Here is a 23116-nt window from a genome sequence, read left to right on the forward strand (position 1 = left end):
GAGTTGCTGCAGTGCATCTTGTAGATGGTACACACAGCTGCCACTGTGCGTCGGTGGTGGAGGGAGTGAATGTTTGTGGATGAGGTGCCAATCAAGCGGGCTGCTTTCTCCTGGATGGTGTCGAGCTTCTTGAGTGTTGTTGGAGCTGCACCCATCCAGGCAAGTGGAGAATATTCCATCACACTCCTGACTTGTGCCTTGTAGATGTTGGACAGGCTTTGGGCAGTCAGGAGGTGAGATACTCTCTGCAGGATTCCTAGCCTCTGACCTGCTCTTGTAGCCGCAGTATTTATATGGTCACTCCAGTTCAGTTTCTGGTCAATGGTAGCCCCTAGGATGTTGATAGTGGGGGATTCAGCGATGGTAATGCCATTGAATGTCAAGGAGAGATGTTTAGATTCTCTCTTATTGGAGATGGTCATTGCCTGGCACTTGTGTGATGCGAATGCTACTTGGCACATATCAGCCCGAGCCTGAATGTTATCCAGGCCTTGCTGCATATGGGCACGGACTGCTTTGATATCTGAGGAGTCACAAATGGTGCGAATACTGTTCAATCATCAGCGGACATCCCCACTTCTGGCCTTATGTTGGAGGGAAGGTCATTGATGAAGCAATGATGTCCTGGGGCTGAGATGATTGGCCTCCAATAACCACAACTACCTTCCTTTGTGCTAATTCTGACTCCAAGCAGTGGAGAGATTTCCCCCGATTCCCATTGATATCAATTTTGCCAGGGCTTCCGTGATCTGGCAAGAGTTAAAACCAGACATAGTTTGATAGGTTAGTACCGAGCTTGCATCTCTCCAAAATGGTGCAGGGGTTAATGTTGCAAATTCACCACCTCATAGCACGTGACAAGTCCAGAGAACAAGGGCAATACTGGAACAACTGCTCCTGTACTTGATTCTGTGCCAGATGGACAAAAAATAATTGCAATTATCAGTGGGTGGAGCATACATTCCATCAAATCTTACTTCTGGCCTGGAGTATATTGGTTCAAAGTTCACCAATGGCAAAATAAAACAGTGGCCCTGCTGGCAAAACTCTAATTGATGTCAGTGAATGAAAGCATGTGACGAGATGGCACTGCCTATCTCTGGATGGCATTCCGGGCTGTTCCATTTACATTACGGCACTATCTATAAACAAGTTCTGTAGCATCCCCAATTCCTGGAACTTTAAAGAACCATTGTTACTGTATTACGAAGTTTCATTCAGCAACTTCTGAACAGTTGGAAAAAGAATACTCAGAAAATACTTGTCGCATTTTATTTTTAGCCTCTGGGAAGGTTTGCACTGAAGCTGAAACTTTATCGCAATGGTTTTTGATTGGCTTGTGTTGATTTACTGCCATTACTAATTTCCACTCATTCTTGGAACATAGGAACAGGAGCAAACTATTTAGCCCCTCAAGACCGTTATACCGTTTTGGATACTGTTGGGGGGGATGGCCTATCAGGGGAAAACAGCAGCAGCCAGAGCAGTGGCACCACGGCTGGCACTGTTGTTCAGCAGGGAGGGACAAAGCGCAGAAGTGCAATAGTTATAGGGGACTCTATAGTCGGGGGCACAGATAGGTGCTTCTGTGGACGTGAAAGAGACTCCAGGACGGTATGTTGCCCTCCCTGGTGCCAGGGTCAAGGATGTCTCTGAACGGACAGGGGGCATTCTGAAGGGGGATGGTGAACAGCCAGAGGTTGTGATACACATCGGTACCAACGACATAGGCAGGAAGAGTGATGAGGTCCTGCAGGGGGAGTTTAGGGAGTTAGGAAGAAAGTTAAAAAACAGGACATCTAGGGTAGTAATCTCGGGATTACTCCCTGTGCCACGTGTCAGTGAGGCTAGAAATAGGAAGATAGTGCAGCTAAACACGTGGCTGAGCAGCTGTAGAAGGGAGGGTTTCAGATGTCTGGACCATTGGGATCTCTTCCGGGACAGATGGGACCTATACAAGAAGGACGGGTTGCATCTAAACTGGAGGGGCACAAATATCCTGGCTGCGAGGTTTGCTAGCGTCACTCGGGAGGGTTTAAACTAGTGTGGCAGGTGGGTGGGAACCAGAGCAGGCGGACAGCAAGTGAAATAAATGAAGGGGAACTAGTAAATAAGGCCAGTAAGACCAAGAGGAAGAGCAGGCAGGGAGATGTTGCGGAGAACGGCGGGACTGGTGGTCTGAAGTGCATTTGTTTCAATGCAAGAAGTATAACAGGTAAGGCAGATGAACTTAGAGCTTGGATTAGTACTTGGAACTATGATGTTGTTGCTATTACAGAGACTTGGTTGAGAGAAGGACAGGATTGGCAGCTAAATGTTCCAGGATTTAGAAGCTTCAGGCGGGATAGAGGGGGTGCAAAAGGGGTGGGGGAGTTGCATTACTGGTTAAGGAGAATATCACAGCTGTACTGCGGGAGGACACCTCGGAGGGGTCATGCAGCGAGGCAATATGGGTGGAGCTCAGGAATAGGAAGGGTGCAGTCACGATGTTGAGGGTTTACTACAGGCCTCCCAACAGCCAGCGGGAGGTAGAGGAGCAGATATGTAGACAGATTTTGGAAGATGTAAAGGGAACAGGGTTGTAGTGGTGGGTGATTTTAATTTCCCCTATATTGACTGGGACTCACTTAGTGCGAGGGGCTTGGATGGGGCAGAATTTGTAAGGAGCATCCAGGAGGGCTTCTTGAAACAATACGTGGATAGTCCAACTAGGGATGGGGCCGTACTCGACCTGGTATTGGGGAATGAGCCCGACTAGGTGGTCGAAGTTTCAGTAGGGGAGCATTTCGAGAACAGTGACCATAATTCCATAAGTTTTAACGCACTTGTGGATAAGGATAAGAGTAGTCCTCGGGTGAAGGTGCTAAATTGGGGGAAGGCTAATTATAACAATATTAGGCAGGAACTGAAGAATTTAGATTGGGGGCGGCTGTTTGAGGGTAAATCAACATCTGACATGTGGGAGTCTTTCAAACGTCAGTTGATTAGAATCCAGGACCAGCATGTTCCGGTGGGGAAGAAGGATAAGTTTGGCAAGTTTCGGGAACCTTGGATAACGTGGGATATTGTGAGCCTCGTCAAAAAGAAAAAGGAAGCATTCGTAAGGGCTGGAAGGCTAGGAACAGATGAATCCCTGGAGGAATATAAAGATAGTAGGAAGGAACTTAAGCAAGGAGTCAGGAGGGCTAAAAGAGGTCATGAGAAGTCATTGGCAAACAGGATTAAGGAAAATCCCGAGGATTTTATACGTATATAAAGAGCAAGAGGGTAACCAGGGAAAGGGTAGGCCCACTCAAGGACAGAGAAGGGAATCTATGTGTGGAGCCAGAGGAAATGAGCGAGGTACTAAATGAGTACTTTGCATCAGTATTCACCAAAGAGAAGGACTTGGTGGATGATGAGTCCAGGGAAGGGAGTGTAGATAGTCTCAGTCATCTCATTATCAAAAAGGAAGAGGTGTTGGGTGTCTTGCAAAGCATTAAGGTAGATAAGTCCCCAGGGCCTGATGGGATCTACCCCAGAATACTGAGGGAGGCAAGGGAAGAAATTGCTGGGGCCTTGACAGAAATCTTTGCATCCTCATTGGCTACAGGTGAGGTCCCAGAGGACTGGAGAATAGCCAATGTTGTTCCTTTGTTTAAGAAGGGTGTCAAGGATAATCCAGGAAATTATAGGCCGGTGAGCCTTACGTCAGTGGTAGGGAAATTATTGGAGAGGATTCTTCGGGACAGGATTTACTCCCATTTGGAAACAAATGGACTTATTAGCAAGTGGCAGCATTGTTTTGTGAAGGGGAGGTCGTGTCTCAATAATTTGATTGAGTTTTTTGAGGAAGTGACGAAGATGATTGATGAAGGAAGGGCAGTGGATGTTGTCTATATGGACTTCAGTAAAGCCTTTGACAAGGTCCCTCATGGCAGACTGATACAAAAGGTGAAGTCACATGGGATCAGAGGGGAGCTGGCAAGATGAATACAGAACTGGCTCGGTCAGCGAAGACAGAGGGTAGCAGTGGAAGGGTGCTTTTCTGAATGGAGGGATGTGACTAGTGGTGTTCCGCAGGGATCAGTGCTGGGACCTTTGCTGTTTGTAGTATATATAAATGATTTGGAGGAAAATGTCGCTGGTCTGATTAGTAAGCTGGCGGACGACACAAAGGTTGGTGGAGTTGTGGACAGTGATGAGGATTGTCAGAGGATACAGCAGGATATAGATCGGTTGGAGACTTGGGCGGAGAATTGGCAGATGGAGTTTAATTCGGACAAATGTGAGGTAATGCATTTTGGAAGGTCTAATGCAGGTGGGAAGTATACAGTAAATGGCAGAACCCTTAGGAGTATTGACAGGCAGAGAGATCTGGGCGTACAGGTCCACAGGTCACTGAAAGTGGCAACGCAGGTGGATAAGGTAGTCAAGAAGGCATACGGCATGCTTGCCTTCATCGGTCGGGGCAAAGAGTATAAAAATAGGCAAGTCATGCTGCAGCTGGACAGAACTTTAGTTAGGCCACACTTCGAATATTGTGTGCAATTCTGGTCGCCACACTACCAGAAGGACGTGGAGGCGTTGGAGAGGGTACAGCAAAGGTTTAATTAGAACATTACAGCGCAGTACAGGCCCTTCGGCCCTCGATGTTGCGCCGACCTGTGAAACCATCTGACCTACACTATTCCATTTTCATCCATATGTATATCCAATGACCACTTAAATGCCCTTAAAGTTGGCGAGTCTACTACTGTTGCAGGCAGGGCATTCCACGCCCCTACTACTCTCTGAGTAAAGAAACTACCTCTGACATCTGTCCTATATCTATCACCCCTCAACTTAAAGCTATGTCCCCTCGTGTTTGCCATCACCATCCGAGGAAAAAGACTCTCACTATCCACCCTATCTAACCCTTTGATTATCTTATCTGTCTCTATTAAGTCACCTCTCCTCCTCCTTCTCTCCAACGAAAACAACCTCAAGTCCCTCAGCCTTTCCTCGTAAGACCTTCCCTCCATACCAGGCAACATCCTAGTAAATCTCCTCTGCACCCTTTCCAAAGCTTCCACATCCTTCCTATAATGCGGTGACCAGAACTGCACGCAATACTCCAGGTGCGGTCTCACCAGAGTTTTGTACAGCTGCAGCATGACCTCGTGGCTCCGAAACTCGATCCCCCTACTAATAAAAGCTAAGACACCATATGCCTTCTTAACAGCCCTATTAACCTGGGTAGCAACCTTCAGGTATTTATGCACCTGGACACCAAGATCTCTCTCTGTTCATCTACAGTACCAAGAATCTTCCCATTAGCCCAGTACTCTGCATTCCTGTTACTCCTTCCAAAGTGAATCACCTCGCACGTTTCCGCATTAAACTCCATTTGCCATCTCTCAGCCCAGCTCTGCAGCCTATCTATGTCCCTCTGTACCCTACAACATCCTTCGGCACTATCCACAACTCCACCGACCTTAGTGTCAACCGCAAATTTACTAACCCACCCTTCTACACCCTCTTCCAGGTCATTTATAAAAATGACAAACAGCAGTGGCCCCAAAACAGTTCCTTGCGGTACACCACTAGTAACTAAACTCCAGGATGAACATTTGCCATCAACCACCACCCTCTGTCTTCTTTCAGCTAGCCAATTTCTGATCCAAAGCTCTAAATCACCTTCAACCCCATACTTCCGTATTTTCTGCAATAGCCTACCATGGGTACCTTATCAAACGCCTTACTGAAATCCATATACACCACATCCACTGCTTTACCCTCATCCACCTGTTTGGTCACCTTCTCGAAAAACTCAATAAGGTTTACCAGGATGCTGCCTGGTCTGGAGGGCATTAGCTATGAGGAGAGGTTGGATAAACTCGGATTGTTTTCACTGGAACGACGGAGGTGGAGGGGCGACATGATGGAGGTTTACAAAGTTATAAGCGGCATGGACAGAGTGGATAGTCAGAAGCTTTTTCCCAGGGTGGAAGAGTCAGTTACTCGGGGGACATAGGTTTAAGGTGCGAGGGGCAAAGTTTAGAGGGGATGTGCGAGGCAAGTTCTTTACACAGAGGGTGGTGTGTGCCTGGAACCTGTTGCCGGGGGAGGTGGTGGAAGCAGGTACGATAGAGACGTTTAAGAGGCATCTTGACAAATACATGAATCGGATGGGAATAGAGGGATACGGACCCCGGAAGTGCAGAAGGTGTTAGTTTCGGCAGGCATCAAGATCGGCGCAGGCTTGGAGGGCCGAATGGCCTATTCCTGTGCTGTACTGTTCTTTGTTCTTTGTACCCATTCAATGACATTATGGCAGATATGTACCTCGTCTCAATTTATCCAGCTTTGTTCGATATCTCTTGATACTGTTAACTGACAAAAATCAGTGAAACACAGTCTCGAAAATTTCTGTTGACCTAGCCTCAACAATCTTTTAGGGAAAGTGTTTCAGATTTCCACTTCCCTTTGTGTGAAAAAGTTCAGTCCTGAAGCCCTGACTCTAACTTTAATCTGTGGAGAGAGAATCAGAATTAACGGCCGGAATCTTCTGTTGCGACGGCAGGCGAAGGAATCAGTCCCCGGCCCGCACCCAACCGCATGTCATTGAACCACCGCATTCTTCAGTGCCGCAGCTCATTTGAATGGAGGGAGCGGCCCGTCCATCACTGCCAATGGCAGCAGCGGCCATAAAAGAGCAGGAGAGGGGAGGACCCAGAGACTGGCGGCAGCCAGTGAGGGTTCCTGCCTTCAGGCAGTGCGTTCCAGACTCCAGTCACCCTCCGGGTGCAAAAAATCTTTCCTCAAATCCCCTCTAAACCTCCTGCCCCTTACCTTAAATCTATGCTCCCTGGTTATTGACCCCTCCGCTAAGGGAAAAGGTCTCTTCCTATCTAACCTATCAATGTCCCTCATAATCTTGTTCACCTCAATCATGTCCCCCCTCAGCCTTCTCTGCTCTAAGGAAAACAACCCTAGCCTTTTCAGTCTCTCTTCATAGCTGAAATGCTCCAGCCCAGGCAACATCCTGGTGCATCTCCTCTGCACCCTCTCCAATCACATCCTTCCTATAGTGTGGTGACCAGAACTGTACACAGTACTCCAGCTGTGGCCTAACTAGCGTTTTATACAGCTCCATCATAACCTCCCTGCTCTTGTATTCTATGCCTCGGCTAATAAAGGCAAGTATCCCATATGCCTTCCTCACCACCTTATCTACTTGTGCTGCTGCCTTCAGTGATCTATGGACAAGTGCACCAAAGTGCCTCTGACCTTCAGTACTTCCTAGGGGCCTACCACCCATTGTATATTCCCTTGCCTTGTTAGTCCTCCCAAAATGCATCACCTGACACTTCTCAGGATTAAATTCCATTTGCCACTGCTCTGCCCATCTTACCAGCCCATCTATATCGTCCTGTTATCTCAGCTGAGACAGAGATGGACCACAACTGACTTCCTCATCCTTCTAATTCTAACACCTTTGAGGGGAAAGTATGCAAGCTATTAGCGGGCGATGGTGTTGTGAAGTCAGAGAGCAAGTGTCTGCTGCAAGTTTGTCATAATGTCTGACTCCTCCTCTTGTTCATGCTACTGCAGCACACATAAGCAACCCTTTGCCAGTGAGTGTAGAGAGGCCAGAAATCAGGCAGCCGAGAGGATTGAACAGAATCTCATAATGCCCAGCACAAGGTGAGTGAAGCCCTGCAAAGGGGAAGTCAGTTAACCAGTCAGGATCAGAGCTAACCCACCAAGACAAAGGGAAAATATCTTCACCAACACATTAACCACAATCACACACCACACTGTGAATGTAATAAACACACTGCACTTGATTTCAATGTTGTGTTAAGCATTTAGGTATCTTTAGTTAGAATAAAGTAGCAGAACAACAGATGGAAATTAGTAATATGTAAGGAACTGAGTAGAGAAGGGTCGGTGCAGGTTTTTGCTACATTAATTTGCAGATGTTGATTTCAGCTTATAAAGTGCAGCAGCTTTGGCAAATACTGGGCAGAATCTTCCTAGCCCCGTGAAGGCAGGTTAGGAGACCAGGAGGAAAGCAGGTAATTACCATGGTTGGTCAGCGATCCGATGCTTTGCCATCTCCAAGCACTCTTACTGGAGGCTGAATCAACACGACAGCAATTGGCAGCCAATTAGACCCATTAAGGGCCAACTGGGGGCAATGGTAATAGTGCTGCCGGGATCTTCCTGATGGAAGACTGATCTCCTGATGAGGTAAATGAAGGCAGCCTCCTGGCAGCAAACCAGAGAATATTCGAGCTTTCTTAATCACCCAGCACAGAGCTGCTTGGATAAGAGAACCATGAGCCGCACCAAGAATGATCCAGTGGAGGGGTTCCCCTGCCACGAGCCGTCCAGTGGAGGGGTTCCCCCGCCACGAGCTATCCAGTGGAGGGGTTCCCCCGCCACAAGCCATCCAGTGGAGGGGTTGGCCTGCCACGAGTCATCCAGTGGAGGGGTTGGCCTGCCACGAGCCATCCAGTGGAGGGGTTCCCCCGCCACGAGTCATCCAGTGGAGGGGTTGGCCTGCCATGAGCCATCCAGTGGAGGGGTTCCCCCGCCACGAGCCATCCAGTGGAGGGGTTCCCCCGCCACGAGTCATCCAATGGAGGGGTTGGCCTGCCATGAGCCATCCAGTGGAGGGGTTCCCCCGCCACGAGTCATCCAGTGGAGGGGTTGGCCTGCCATGAGCCATCCAGTGGAGGGGTTCCCCCGCCACGAGCCATCCAGTGGAGGGGTTCCCCCGCCACGAGCCATCCAGTGGAGGGGTTGGCCTGCCATGAGCCATCCAGTGGAGGGGTTCCCCCGCCACGAGCCATCCAGTGGAGGGGTTGGCCTGCCATGAGCCATCCAGTGGAGGGGTTCCCCCGCCACGAGCCATCCAGTGGAGGGGTTGGCCTGCCATACTGATGGCCTGACAGCTGTGGCCCTGATTGATTTTTTAATGTTTAGAATGCTGCAGAGAGCACCCTCTTGCGGTCACCTACCTGCCTCAGCAGCACCCACCTCTTTCAATGGGCTCCAGCCGCCCGGAGCTTTTGGTTCTTTGATTGGGTCTCCTGCCTTAAGAATCCACCCGCCATCCTTAATTGGACAGCGAACGCAGAGGCAGCCTCTTAATTGGCTGCCTCCCATAAGATTGCGACGTTAAGCGACCGACCGACAACATCAGGGTCGGGACCCATGGCAGCAGAAAGAATATCAAAATCAGTAAGATTGTGCCCATTTTTAAAAATTCTGTCATGGGATGTGGGCGTCGCTGGCCAGGCCAGCATTTATTGCCCATCTCTAATTGCCCTTGAGAAGGTGGTAGTGAGCTGCCTTCTTGAACCGCTGCAGTCCATGAGGTGTAGGTGTACCCACAGTGCTGTTAGGAAGGGAGTTCCAGGATTTTGACCCAGTGACAGTGAAGGAACGGCGATATAGTTCCAAGTCAGGATGGTGTGTGACTTGGAGGGGAACTTGCAGGTGGTGGTGTTCCCATGCATCTGCTGCCCTTGTCCTTCTAAGTGGTAGAGGTCGCGGGTTTGGAAGGTGCTGTCTAAGACTATTGTTGCTGTCAGATTGGAAGGCATTTTGACCTAGTGCCCCAGATTTCCTTGCTTTTTGTTGTTTCAGCAGTTAATTCCCTGTCTTGCTTTGCCATGGTTCCACCACCTCGGCCTCAATGTTGTATTCACTATTTAGGTCAAATCATTTTGATCAGCTGTGGGTCAGTGCATAGCACCTCTTTGTCTCAGTCAGGAGGTTGTGGGTTCAACTCCACTCCAGAGACTTGAGTCCAGAAATCTAGGCTTGCACTTCAGTGCAGAGCTGTGGGATTGCTGCACTTTTAAGTTGCTGTATTTTGGATGAGATATAAAAACCAAGGTCTGTCTCCTCTCAACTGGACATAAAAGATCCCATGGCACTATTTTGAAGAAGAACAGAGGAGTTCTCCTCAGTGTCCTGGTGACCATATATACCTAAATTAACATTAACAAAAGTAGATTATCTGGTCATTATCACACTGCTGTTTTTGGGAGCTTGCTGTGCACAAATTTGCTGCTGCATTTCCTACATTACAACATTGGGGACAGTAATGTAATGGTAATGTTACTGGACAAGTAATCCAGAGTCCCCCAACTAATGCCCTTTTTTAGTTCTTTCATGGGAAATGGGAATTACTGGCAAAGCCAGCATTTGTTGCCCATCCCCAATTGCCCTTGAACAACTGAGTGGCTTGCTAGGCCATTTTAGAGGGCAATTAGGAGTCAACCACATTGCTGTGGGTCTGGAGTCACATGTAGGCCAGACCAGGTAAGGACAGCAGATTTCCTTCCCTAAAGGACGTTAGTGAACCAGACAGGTTTTTACAACAGTCGACAATGGTTTCATGGCACTATTAGAGAGACTAACTTTAATTCCAGATTTTTATTAATTAATTGAATTTAAATTCCACAACTGCCATGGTGGCATTTGAACCCATGTTCCCAGGGCATTAGCCTGGGCCTCTAGATTACTAGTCCAGTTACATTATCATGACGCCACTGTCTTCCCCCACTCTGGGATAAGTTCAAATCCCACTGGAATTGAAAGCCAATCTCAGTAATGGTGACTACGAAACTACCAAATTGTCGTAAAAACCCATCTGGATCACTAATGCCTCATTAGGGAAGGAAATTTGCTGACCTTACCCGCTGTTCCACCTACATGTGACTCCAGACACACAGCAATGTGGTTGACTCTTAACTGCCCTCTGAAATGGCCGAGCAAGCCACTCAGTTCTACCAAACTGCTACAAAAAGGTTGAATAAGAATAAAACTGGAAGGACCACCTGGCATCAACCTAGGCACTGGAAATGACAAACGCACACCCTGCCCTGTCGACCCTGCAAAGTCCTCTACACTGACATCTGCAGACTAGTGCCAAAGTTTGGAGAGTTGTCCCACAAACGAGTCAAGCAATAGCCTGACATAGTCATACTCACGGAATCATACCTTACATCCAATGTCCCAGACACCACCATCACCATTCCTGGGTATGTCCTGACCCATCGGCAGGACAGACCCACCAGAGGTGGTGGGACAGTGGTATACAGTAGGGAGGGAGTTGCCCAGGGAGTCTTCGACATTGACTCTGGACCCCATGAAGTCTCATGGCATCAGGTCAAACATGGGCAAGGAAACCTCCTGCTGATTACCACCTACTGCCCTCCCTCAGCTGATAAATCAGTACTCCTCCATGTTTATCACCACTTGCAAGATGCACTGAGGGTAGCAAGGGCTCAGAATTTACTCTGGATGTGGGACTTCAATGCCCATCACCAAGAGTGGCTCGGTAGCCTGACTAATGAATGAGCTGGCCGAGTCATGAAGGACCTATCTGCCAGACTGGGTCTGCGGCAGGTGGTGAGGGAGCCAACAAGAGGGAAATACCTACTAGAACTCTTTTTTTCACCAATCTACCTGTCGCAGATGCATCTGTCCATGACAGTACTGACAGGAGTGACCAACATACTGTCCTTGTAGAGACAAAGATCCGAATTCACACTGAGGATACCATCCATCATGTTGTGTGGCACTACCACTGTGCTAAATGAGATAGATTTTGAACAGAACTAGCAACTCAAAACTGGGCATCCATGAGGCGCTGTGGGCCATCAGCAGCAGCAGAATTGTACTCAACCACAATCTGTAATTTCATGGCCAGGCATATCCCCCACTCTACCATTACCATCACGCCGGGGGACAACCCTGGTTCAATGAAGAGTGCTGGAGGGCATGCCAAGAGCAGCACCAGACATACCTAAAAATGAGGTGCCAACCTGGTGAAGCTACAACACAGGACGACATGTGTGCCAAACAACGGAAGCAGCATGTGATAGACGGAGCTAAATAATTCCACAACCAACAGATCAGATCAAAGCTCTGCAGTCCTGCCACATCCAGTGATGAATGGTGGTGGACAATTAAGCTACTAACTGGAGGAGGAGGCTCCACAAATATCCCCATTATCAATGATGGAGAGCCCAGCACATCAGTGCAAAAGACAAGGCTGAAGCATTTGCATCCATCTTCAACCAGAAGTGCTGAGTGGATGATCCATCTCTGCCTCCTCTTGAGGTCCCCAGCCTTACAGACGCCTGACTTCAAACAATTCAATACACTCCAAGTGATATCAAGAAATGACTGAATGCATTGGATACTGCAAAGGCAATGACCCCAAACAACATCCCGGTTGTAATACTGAAAACTTGTGCTCCAGAACTACCTGCGCCCGTAGCCAAGCTGTTCCAGCACAGCTACAACACTGGCATCTACCCAATAGCATGGAAAATTGCCCAGGTATGTCCTGTCCATAAAAAGCAGGACAAATCCAATCTAGCCTATTACTGCCCCATCAGTCTACTCTCAATCATTAGCAAAGTAATGGAAGGTGTCGTCAACAGTGCTATCAAGCAGTACTTACAGAGCAATAGCCTGCACACCAATGCTCAGTTTGGGTTCCGCCAGAGCCACTCAGCTCCAGACTTCATTACAGACTTGGTCCAAACATGGACAAAAGCTGAACTTGAGGTGAGGTTAGAGTGACTACCCTTGACATCAACGCACCAAGGATCCTTCGACAGCACCTTCCAAAACCGTGACCTCTACCACCCGGAAGAACAAGGGCAGCTGATGCATGGGAATACCACCACCTGCAAGTCCCCCTCCAAGCCACACACCATCCTGACTTGGAACTATATCACCGTTCCTTCACTGTCGTTGGAGCAAAATGCTGAAACTCTCTCCTAACAGCACTGTGGGTGTACTTACACCCCAAGGACTGCAGTGGTTCAAGAAGGCAGCTCACCACCACCTTCTCAAGGGCAATTAGGGCTGTGCAATAAATGCTGGCCTGGCCAGCGATGCCCACATTCCATGATAGAAGAAAAAAACTTTTTAAAAAAGTACTTCTTTAGCTGGAAAGCACTTTGCGACATTTGTTGTGAAAGACACTATATAAATATAAGATTTTTCCTTCAAAATTACAGAAAAGAAATGCGCAGGGGTTTGGAAAAAACTGCAGGGGCTTGTACAGTCAGGGTCTCCCAAACGATTGAGCTCCCTATGTGTTAATTGAAGATCCCACTGGTATGGCAATAGTCATTCTGAGCTTCTGCCTGTGCTCAGTGATAAGGTATCATAGATGTTATGCTGTGCCTTCTGTGGCTTACCTAACTTTTTTTGTTGTTGTCTTCCAACTTTGGTACCAGTGTATCACTGAGTCCAGTCCCATGATATGCAAAAACATGTCAGCTCAAAATATACTCAGCTCAGGCAGACAGGCTGTAGTTCTATAAATACTAGCAACACCTCCTTCCTCGGAAGAATGTGAGGGTCCTTGAGAGACTGCTGATGTGATTTAGCAGAATGGTTCCAGGGATGAGGGATTTTAGTTACAAGGTTAGTTTGGAGAAGCTCGGGTTGTTCTCCTTGAAGCAAAAGAGATTGAGGAGAGATCTGATAGAAGTGTACAAGATTTTAACAGGTTTATGTATTGTAGACAAGGAAATGCTGTTCCCATTAGCTAATGGTACAAGGGCTAGGGGTCGCAGATTAAAGGTTTTGGGCAAGAGATACGGGGAATATGAGGAAGAACTTTTATACACAGCAAGTGGTAATGACCTGGAACTCGCTGCCCATAAGCCTGCTGGTAGTGGAGACAATCAATGATTTCAAAAGGAAATTGGATAGGCACTTGAGGGAAATAAACTTGCAGGACTAGAGGGATAGAGCTGAGTATGGGACTGAATGGATTTCTCTACAGAGAGACTGCATAGACTCAATGGGCTGAATGGCCTTCCTCTGTGCTATAATAATATCCCATGACTGAAACAGTTAGCCTCAGGATCCGCTGCAGTCTTCACTTTATGCCACCAACAATAAGCTTAACTATCCAACATATGCAGCAATGTTCAGCCAAAGCCAGTCCAGCAGAGTAGGATAGAATGAATTTCATTGCATTTAACAGTCTTTTACATCTAATCTATCATGCCAGGATGTTAACAGCAACAGACAGGCACCAAGTCACCTTGTAGGTGGTGATATTAACCTCTGAATCAAAGATCTCAAAGCAAATCTTTACCCTGCCCCCCACCGACCTATCCGCTTGATGTGCCATCCCTGTTGTCTTGTTCTAGTCTTATGCAAATTACAGTCAGAGTCATCATGTAGTTCCCTGTAAAACATTGCAGGTGGTAATCATGACCTCATTCTTCCGCAGGTGGGTGAGAATTCAACTGAACCCAGTGGAACCCTTTAACAATTATAATCACTCCGAGCCTTCAGGTTTCTTTCAACAACTAGTTGCATTTGTATAGCACCTTTAAAGTAGGAATACGTCACATGGTGTATTGGTTTTTACATTACAAAAGAAAAATACTGCAGATGCTAGAAATCTGAAATAAAAATAGAAAGTGCTGGAAATATACAACAGGTCAGGCAGCATTTGTGGAGAGAGAAACAGAGTTAATGGGCTGGATTGTTAACAAAGAACAAAGAACAAAGAAAATTACAGCACAGGAACAGGCCCTTCGGCCCTCCAAGCCTGCGCCGATCCAGATCCTCTATCTAAACATGTCGCCTATTTTCTAAGGGTCTGTATCTCTTTGCTTCCTGCCCATTCATGTATCTGTCTCGATACATCTTAAAAGACGCTATCGTGCCCGCGTCTACCACCTCCGCTGGCAACGCGTTCCAGGCACCTACCACCCTCTGCGTAAAGAACTTTCCACGCATATCCCCCCTAAACTTTTCCCCTCTCACTTTGAACTCGTGACCCCTAGTAATTGAATCCCCCACTCTGGGGAAAAAGCTTCTTGCTATCCACCCTGTCGATACCTCTCATGATTTTGTACACCTCAATCAGGTCCCCCCTCAACCTCCGTCTTTCTAATGAAAATAATCCTAATCTACTCAACCTCTCTTCATAGCTAGCGCCCTCCATACCAGGCAACATCCTGGTGAACCTCCTCTGCACCCTCTCCAAAGCATCTACATCCTTTTGGTAATGTGGCGACCAGAACTGCACGCAGTATTCCAAATGTGGCCGAACCAAAGTCCTATACAACTGTAACATGACCTGCCAACCCTTGTACTCAATACCCCGTCCGATGAAGGAAAGCATGCCGTACGCCTTCTTGACCACTCTATTGACCTGCGTTGCCACCTTCAGGGAACAATGGACCTGAACACCCAAATCTCTCTGTACATCAATTTTCCCCAGGACTTTTCCATTTACTGTATAGTTCACTCTTGAATTGGATCTTCCAAAATGCATCACCTCGCATTTGCCCTGATTGAACTCCATCTGCCATTTCTCTGCCCAACTCTCCAATCTATTTATATTCTGCTGTATTCTCTGACAGTCCACTTCACTATCTGCTACTCCACCAATCTTAGTGTCGTCTGCAAACTTGCTAATCAGACCACCTATACTTTCCTCCAAATCATTTATGTATATCACAAACAACAGTGGTCCCAGCACGGATCCCTGTGGAACACCACTGGTCACACGTCTCCATTTTGAGAAATTCCCTTCCGCTGCTACTCTGTCTCCTGTTGCCCAGCCAGTTCTTTATCCATCCAGCTAGTACACCCTGGATCCCATGCGCCTTCACTTTCTCCATCAGCCTGCCATGGGGAACCTTATCAAACGCCTTACTGAAGTCCATGTAGATGACATCTGCAGCCCTTCCCTCATCAATCAACTTTGTCACTTCCTCAAAGAATTCTATTAAGTTGGTAAGACATGACCTTCCCTGCACAAAACCATGTTGCCTATCACTGATAAGCCCATTTTCTTCCAAATGGGAATAGATCCTATCCCTCAGTATCTTCTCCAGCAGCTTCCCTACCACTGACGTCAGGCTCACCGGTCTATAATTTTCCCTGCTACCCTTCTTAAACAAGGGGACAACATCAGCAATTCTCCGGTCCTCCGGGACCTCACGCGTGTTTAAGGATGCTGCAAGGATATCTGTTAAGGCCCCAGCTATTTCCTCTCTCGCTTCCCTCAGTAACCTGGGATAGATCCCATCCGGACCTGGGGACTTGACCACCTTCATGCCTTTTAGAATACCCAACACTTCCTCCCTCCTTATGCCGACTTGACCTAGAGTAATCAAACATCTGTCCCTAACCTCAACATCCGTCATGTCCCTCTCCTCGGTGAATACCGATGCAAAGTACTCATTTAGAATCTCACCCATTTTCTCTGACTCCACGCATAACTTTCCTCCTTTGTCCTTGAGTGGGCCAATCCTTTCTCTAGTTACCCTCTTGCTCCTTGTATATGAATAAAAGGCTTTGGGATTTTCCTTAACCCTGTTTGCTGAAGATATTTCATGACCCCTTTTAGCCCTCTTAATTCCTCGTTTCAGATTGGTCCTACATTCCCGATATTCTTTCAAAGCTTCGCCTTTCATCAGCCGCCTAGACCTTATGTATGCTTCCTTTTTCCTCTTAGCTAGTCTCACAATTTCACCTGTCATCCATGGTTCCCTAATCTTGTCATTTCTATCCCTCATTTTCACAGGAACATGTCTCTCCTGCACGCTAATCAACCTCTCTTTAAAAGCCTCCCACATATCAAATGTGGATTTAACTTCAAACAGCTGCTCCCAATCTACATTCCCCAGCTCCTGCCGAATTTTGGTATAGTTGGCCTTCCCCCAATTTAGCACTCTTCCTTTGGGACCACTCTCGTCTTGTCCATGAGTATTCTAAAACTTACGGAATTGTAATCACTATTCCCAAAGTAGTCCCCGACTGAAACTTCAACCACCTGGCCGGGCTCATTCCCCAACACCAGGTCCAGTATGGCCCCTTCCCGAGTTGGACTATTTACATACTGCTCTAGAAAACCCTCCTGGATGCTCCTGACAAATTCTGCTCCATCTAGACCTCTAACATTAAGTGAATCCCAGTCAATTTTGGGAAAATTAAAATCTCCTATCACCACCACCCTGTTGCTCCGACATCTTTCCATATTCTGTTTACATATTTGTCCCTCTATCTCACGCTCGCTGTTGGGAGGCCTGGAGTACAGCCCCAACATTGTTACCGCACCCTTCCTATTTCTGAGTTCTGTCCATATTGCCTCACTGCTCGAGTCCTCCATAGTGCCTTCCTTCAGCACAGCTGTGATATCCTCTTTGACCAGTACTGCAACTCCTCCACCCCTTTTACCTCCCTCTCTATCCCGCCGGAAGCATCGATATCCTGGGATATTTAGTTGCCAATCATGCCCTTCCCTCAACCAAGTCTCAGTAATAGCAATAACATCCCAGGTACTAATCCAGGCCCTAAGTTCACCTGCCTTACCTACTACACTTCTTGCATTAAAACAAATGCACCTCAGGCCACCAGTCCCTTTGCGTTCATCATCTGCTCCCTGTCTACTCTTCCCCTTAGTCACGCTGACATCAGTATTTAGTTCCTTACAGGCTTTAGTTACTACCTCCTTACTGTCAACTGACCTCCTCATTTGGTTCTCATCCCCCTGCCACATTAGTTTAAACCCTCCCCAACAGCGTTAGCAAAAGCACCCCCAAGGACATTGGTTCCAGTCCGGCCCAGGTGTAGACCGTCCAATTTGTAATAGTCCCACCTCCCCCAGAACCGGTCCCAATGTCCCAAAAATCTGAACCCCTCCCTCCTGCACCATCTCTCAAGCCACGCATTCATCCTGACTATTCTTTCATTTCTACTCTGACTATCACGTGGCACTGGTAGCAATCCTGAGATTACTACCTCTGAGGTCCTACTTTTTAACTTGGCTCCTAACTCCCTAAATTCTGCTTGTCGGACCTCATCCCGTTTTTTACCTATATCATTGGTGCCTATGTGCACAACGACAACTGGCTGTTCACCCTCCCCCTTCAGAATGTTCTGCAGCCGATCTGAGACATCCCTGACCCGTGCACCTGGGAGGCGTAATACCATTCGGGAGTTGGGGTCCGGATCAGAGGCAGGCAGGAGCGCGATCTGGCGCCGCTGCCTCCGTGCCGGTTTGTCGCCACGATCCTGACCCTGAGCCATTTTGAGTGAGGGCAGCTCAGGTTTGGATCAGCTTCCCACGCTTTCTGGTCGGCAACCAATTGAAGCCAATTATTGGTAATCATGGGGCCTATGAAGGCTCCGTTCTCGAGCTGATTGGAATTTCCAATCAGAAATTCAGGCAGCCCACGTTGGCCGAGACACGTCCAAGTCAAGGTGATGGGCTCAGGGCAGGAGGTCAGTGGAAGGGGGAGGCAATATGAGTGCCCTCCCACCCCGATCATAATGGCCACCGGACCCCAGCTGCGCCCACTGGCCGTCTCCTGGAGGAGCTGCTCCTTCAGGATCATGGTCTGGCAGCTGTGGCAGTTCCAAAATAAAAAGAATCTGATCTGGCCTGCTCCCTCTCTTGGCTGGATTTTAAGAGCCTGCTGCTGATCTCAGCAGCGAGCTCAAAAACTGGCAGCCCACATGTGCAGGCCGCACACCAAAAAGCTGCTGCGATCTCAAGCTCGGTAGCTCATTAAAATAGCCAGTGCGGCCCCCCCCCCCCCCTCACCTGCCCCCTCCCCAACCTCGTGGAGGAGGTGGGCTGCCCGTTCCCGGTAATGGCATCAAGCTGCCTGTGCACAGGTGCTGGTGTCATTCTGTAAGGCACCCAGTCCTGCCACCCAATTTACATTTTTAAAGACATACCCCCCCCACAAAATTAAATAAATACATTTCTAACACCCCTTTCCCATCTCTCCACCAACAACAATTACAATAACTATTTTCCTTTCCCCCCTCCCACAAAACACTTACCTTTGAAATGTGACCTTCCCCCTGCCAGACTGCACAAAGTTTGAAGTTGACCCCTTCCCACCATCCCCTACACCCATTAGGTATATTTGACCCTCCCCCCACACTGGAAATCTTCCCTCCTTCCCCCTCCCCACCAGTGTCACGCCGCCTGTCAGCAGACAGGGAATTGAAGGCACAGGAGTGTCGGCCACCATACCAAAGATCATGGCGGGCCCTCAAGATTGCAGATAAATTTATGTAAATTTATTCATTTTATTTATTTGAATATTATAATTAAGGTCCCGTCACCCAACAGCAGGAGGGGCAGCCACGAAGACTCGCTGCCACTGGGAGGATCGGGCCGGGCCCTCCTGGTGTTGAGGTCTGTGGCTGACCTCTTCCAGACCCATCATCAGGCTCCACCACCCCCACCCCCCCCCCCCCCCACTCCGCCACAGACCCCGATATCGAGAACATGGTCAAATCCAGCCCTCTGTCTCCATCTTCAGATCAGCAGCTCCCACCTCGACCGGTCACTGAATGCTGCAGGGCCTCCCATTGGCCCTCCAATGTCTGGAGCCTCCCGCCTTCCCTGATTGGATGGCAAGCCCCCTCCCTGGCCTTTAATTGACTAAGCATTTCAAAATCCCCATGGGTGTGTTTGAGGCATGCCCCCATTTCTGCTTCCCGACCCCCCGATTGAAAATCCAGCCCAAAGTTTCAGGTCTGTGACATTTCATCGAATTCATTGGTTTAATAATGTTTTACAGAACCTTTTATTATTTAAAGTGTTTCAACTGTACATCATGCTGCTCCCTTTATTGCTTATTATCAACGTTATCATTGAAATTCGAGAACATGTTGATTGATGATTTAAATTTATATTCTTTGATCGAATGAACTGATGGCCAAGCTTACACGCTGATGGGGAAGTCAAGCAGAGATCAATGAATCTGGAAAGAGTTCAATCAGGCATTCGCCAGTTCCTGTATTATTAGCACCTGTGAATAAGCTGACTCTGCTGCATTTTGCAGATGAACTTCATTTCCACAGTGTTCCACCAGTAACCACTTCATATCCATAACTATTTGGAAAATCTTCTCTACGTTTAACAGTTTATGTGCATTTATTTCTCTTTGTTTCTACCCGATTTTTGCAACTCTCAGAATCACAGACTCATAGAATGAGACAGCATAGGTGGAGGCCATTTGGCCCATTCTATCTGTGCTGACCCTTTGGTAGATCTATCCAATTAATCTCACTCCCCTGCTCTTGCCCCACAGCCCTTTAAAAGAAAATTGTTCATGTTGTACAGAAATAAAATTTTGTTGGCTAAATCAAATGTCAACCATCTGCAAGTTCACCTCCAAGTCACACACCATCCTGACTTGGAACTATATCACCGTTCCTTCACTGTCACTGGATCAAAATCCTGGAACTCCCTCCCTAACAGCACTGTGGGTGTACCTACCCCACATGGACTGCAGCGGTTCAAGAAGGCAGCTCACCACCACCTTCTCAAGGGCAATTAGGCATGGGCAATAAATGCTGGCCTGGCCAGTGACACCCACATCCAAAGAACAAATAACAAAGAACATGAATCCCATGAACAAATAAAAAGAATAGCAGACACAAGAAGAAAACATTGAATTCTAGATCTCTGAAGGGAAGAAAACAGAAAATCTGAAAGAGAAAGAACTGTCCTACTTGAAAGGTTAACCTGTAAAAGCTAAAGCTCTGTTGAAGGATCGCAGCTAAGAATGAAGCTGCCTTTCTCCTTCACTGTCCTGCTTTGTGTATCTATCCTCACAGCCTGGGAAAAGTGTTTAGACGTAATTGCATTTCCAAGCCATTGCTTTTCTATTTCCACCTTGCACTTTTATGTTGCCAGCAGAAATCAGTTTTCATTTCTGTTCGGGCTTCAGGAGAGGATTTAATGATTGCCATAGTTTGCTAGAATTATAGGCAGCGAGATGCTGCAAGGTGATTAAATTCCCTTAAATAAAAGCAAAATACTGCAGATGCTGGAAATTTGAAATAAAAACAAAAAGTGTTGGAAATACTCAGCAGGTCAGGCAGAGTTCTGATGAAAGACCTGAAACGTTAACTTTGCTTCTCTCTCCACAGATGCTGAGTATTTCCAGCATGGTTGGGTACATTCCCTTCTTGTGTTTCTATTAAATTGTTCTCTTTATATTTTACAGGGTCATTACCAAAATGGGTTGTGAATCGAGTTTCCCAATTTGTAGCTCCCAAGGTAAGTAATGAGTGCTGCTCACCATACACTTTGAAGCAGTTCATGGTGATTCCACCTGCGAAGATGGGCTTGAGGGAATGAGACATTCTTTAGCAGAAAACTCGCATCCTTTTCGAAAATAGCCCAGAAGGTCATTGAGTTGCTGCAGAGTCACCAGCCAAAAATCAAACCAAGTGCCCCCCTTTTAATGTGGCGCAACGAATAAAAGAACTCAATCATAAACCTGAAGAAAGTTCAAAACAACAACTTGCTTTTGTATAGCACCTTAACTTAGGAAAAATGCACTTCATAGGAGCGTTATCAAAGAAAGTTTGACACCAAGTCACTTAAGGAGATATTTGTACAGGTGACCAAAAATATTGTCAAAGAGGTAGGTTTTAGAGTCATAGAGTCGTACAGCATAGAAACAGGCCCTTCGGCCCACCGCGTCCATGCCAACCATAATGCCTATCTATACTAATCCCACCTGCCTGCATTAATTCCATATCCCTCTATGCCTTGCTCATTCAAGTACCTGTCCAGATGCCTCTTAAATGTTGCTACTGTTCCTGCCTCCACCACCTCCTCAGGCAGCTCATTTCAGATACCCACTATTCTTTGTGTGAAAAATTTACCCCTTTGATCCCCTTTAAACCTCCTCCCTCTCACCTTAAATCTATGCCCTCTAGTTTTACTCACCCCAACCATGGGAAACAGACTCTGCCTATCTACCCTATCTATGCCTCTCATAATTTGATACACCTCTTTCATGTCCCCTCTCAGCCTCCTTCACTCCAGGGAAAACAGACCCAGCCTATCCAATCTCTCTTTATAACTAAAGCCCTCCAAACCAGGCAACATCCTTGTGAATCTTTTCAGCACCCTCTCTAGCTTAATCACATCTTTCCTGTAGTGCGGCGACCAGAACTGCACACAGTACTCCAAATGTGGCCTAACCAACGTTATGTACAACTGTAACATGATGTCCCAACTCTTGTACTCGGCGTCGGCCGATGAAGGCAAGCATGCCATACGCCTTCTTCACCACCATGTCGACCTGTGTTGCCACATTCAGGGAACTATGTACTTGCACCCCAAGGTCTCTCTGCTCAACAACACTCCACAGGGCCCTGCCATTCACTGTATATGTCCTGCCCTGGTTTAACTTCCCAAAATGCATCACTTCACACTTGTCTGCATTAAATTCCATTTGCCAATCCCTTGCCCACTTTCCCAGTTGATCTATATCCTGTTGTAACCTTAGACAACCTTCTTCACTGTCCACTATACCACCACTTTTGGTGACATCTGAAAACTTACTAATCATGCCCCCTACATTCACATCCTCTTTGGCCTCCTTATCTCGAGAGACAATGGGTAAGCACCTGGAGGTGGTCAGTGGTTTGTGGTGCAGTGCCTGGAGTGGCTATAAAGGCCAATTCTAGAGTGACAGGCTCTGAAAAATTTGTTTGTCGGGACTGTTACACAGTTGGCTCTCCCCTTGCGCTTCTGTCTTTTTACCTGCCAACTGCTAAGTCTTTTCGACTCGCCACACTTTAGCTCCGCCTTTATGGCTGCCCGCCAGCTCTGGCGATCACTGGCAACTGACTCGCACGACTTGTGATCAATGTTACAGGACTTCATGTCACATTTGCAGACGTCTTTAAAGCGAAGACAAGGACGGCCGGTGGGTCTGATACCAGTGGCGAGCTCGCTGTACAATGCATCCTTGGGGATCCTGCCATCTTCCATGCGTCTCACATGGCCAAGCCATCTCAAGCACCGTTGACTCAGTAGTGTGTATAAGCTGGGGATGCTGGCCGGCTCTAGGACTTCTGTGTTGGAGATATGGTCCTGCCACCTGATGCCAAGTATTCTCCGGAGGCAGCGAAGATGGAATGAATTGAGACGTCGCTCTTGGCTGACGTACGTTTTCCAGGCCTCGCTGCCATAGAGCAAGGTACTGAGGACACAGGCCTGATACACTCGGACTTTTGTGTTCCGTGTCAGTGCGCCATTTTCCCACACTCTCTTGGCCAGTCTGGACATAGCAGTGGAAGCCTTACCCAT

The 23116-nt window shown here is 47.6% G+C and overlaps 1 protein-coding gene across 1 annotated transcript in view; it reads left to right on the forward strand.

The window, feature by feature from the left end:
• The window catches only part of stard15 (StAR-related lipid transfer (START) domain containing 15), a 58261-nt gene that overhangs the window by 30608 nt on the left and 4537 nt on the right, over window positions 1-23116 (forward strand). Inside the window, exon 5 of the mRNA XM_068044104.1 lies at window positions 21015-21067. Coding sequence (XP_067900205.1) covers window positions 21015-21067 — 53 coding nt within the window. The remainder of the gene's footprint in view (window positions 1-21014; window positions 21068-23116) is intronic.

This window comes from Heterodontus francisci, chromosome 12 (genome assembly GCF_036365525.1).
Source record: "Heterodontus francisci isolate sHetFra1 chromosome 12, sHetFra1.hap1, whole genome shotgun sequence".
Classification (NCBI taxonomy): Eukaryota; Metazoa; Chordata; class Chondrichthyes; order Heterodontiformes; family Heterodontidae; genus Heterodontus; species Heterodontus francisci.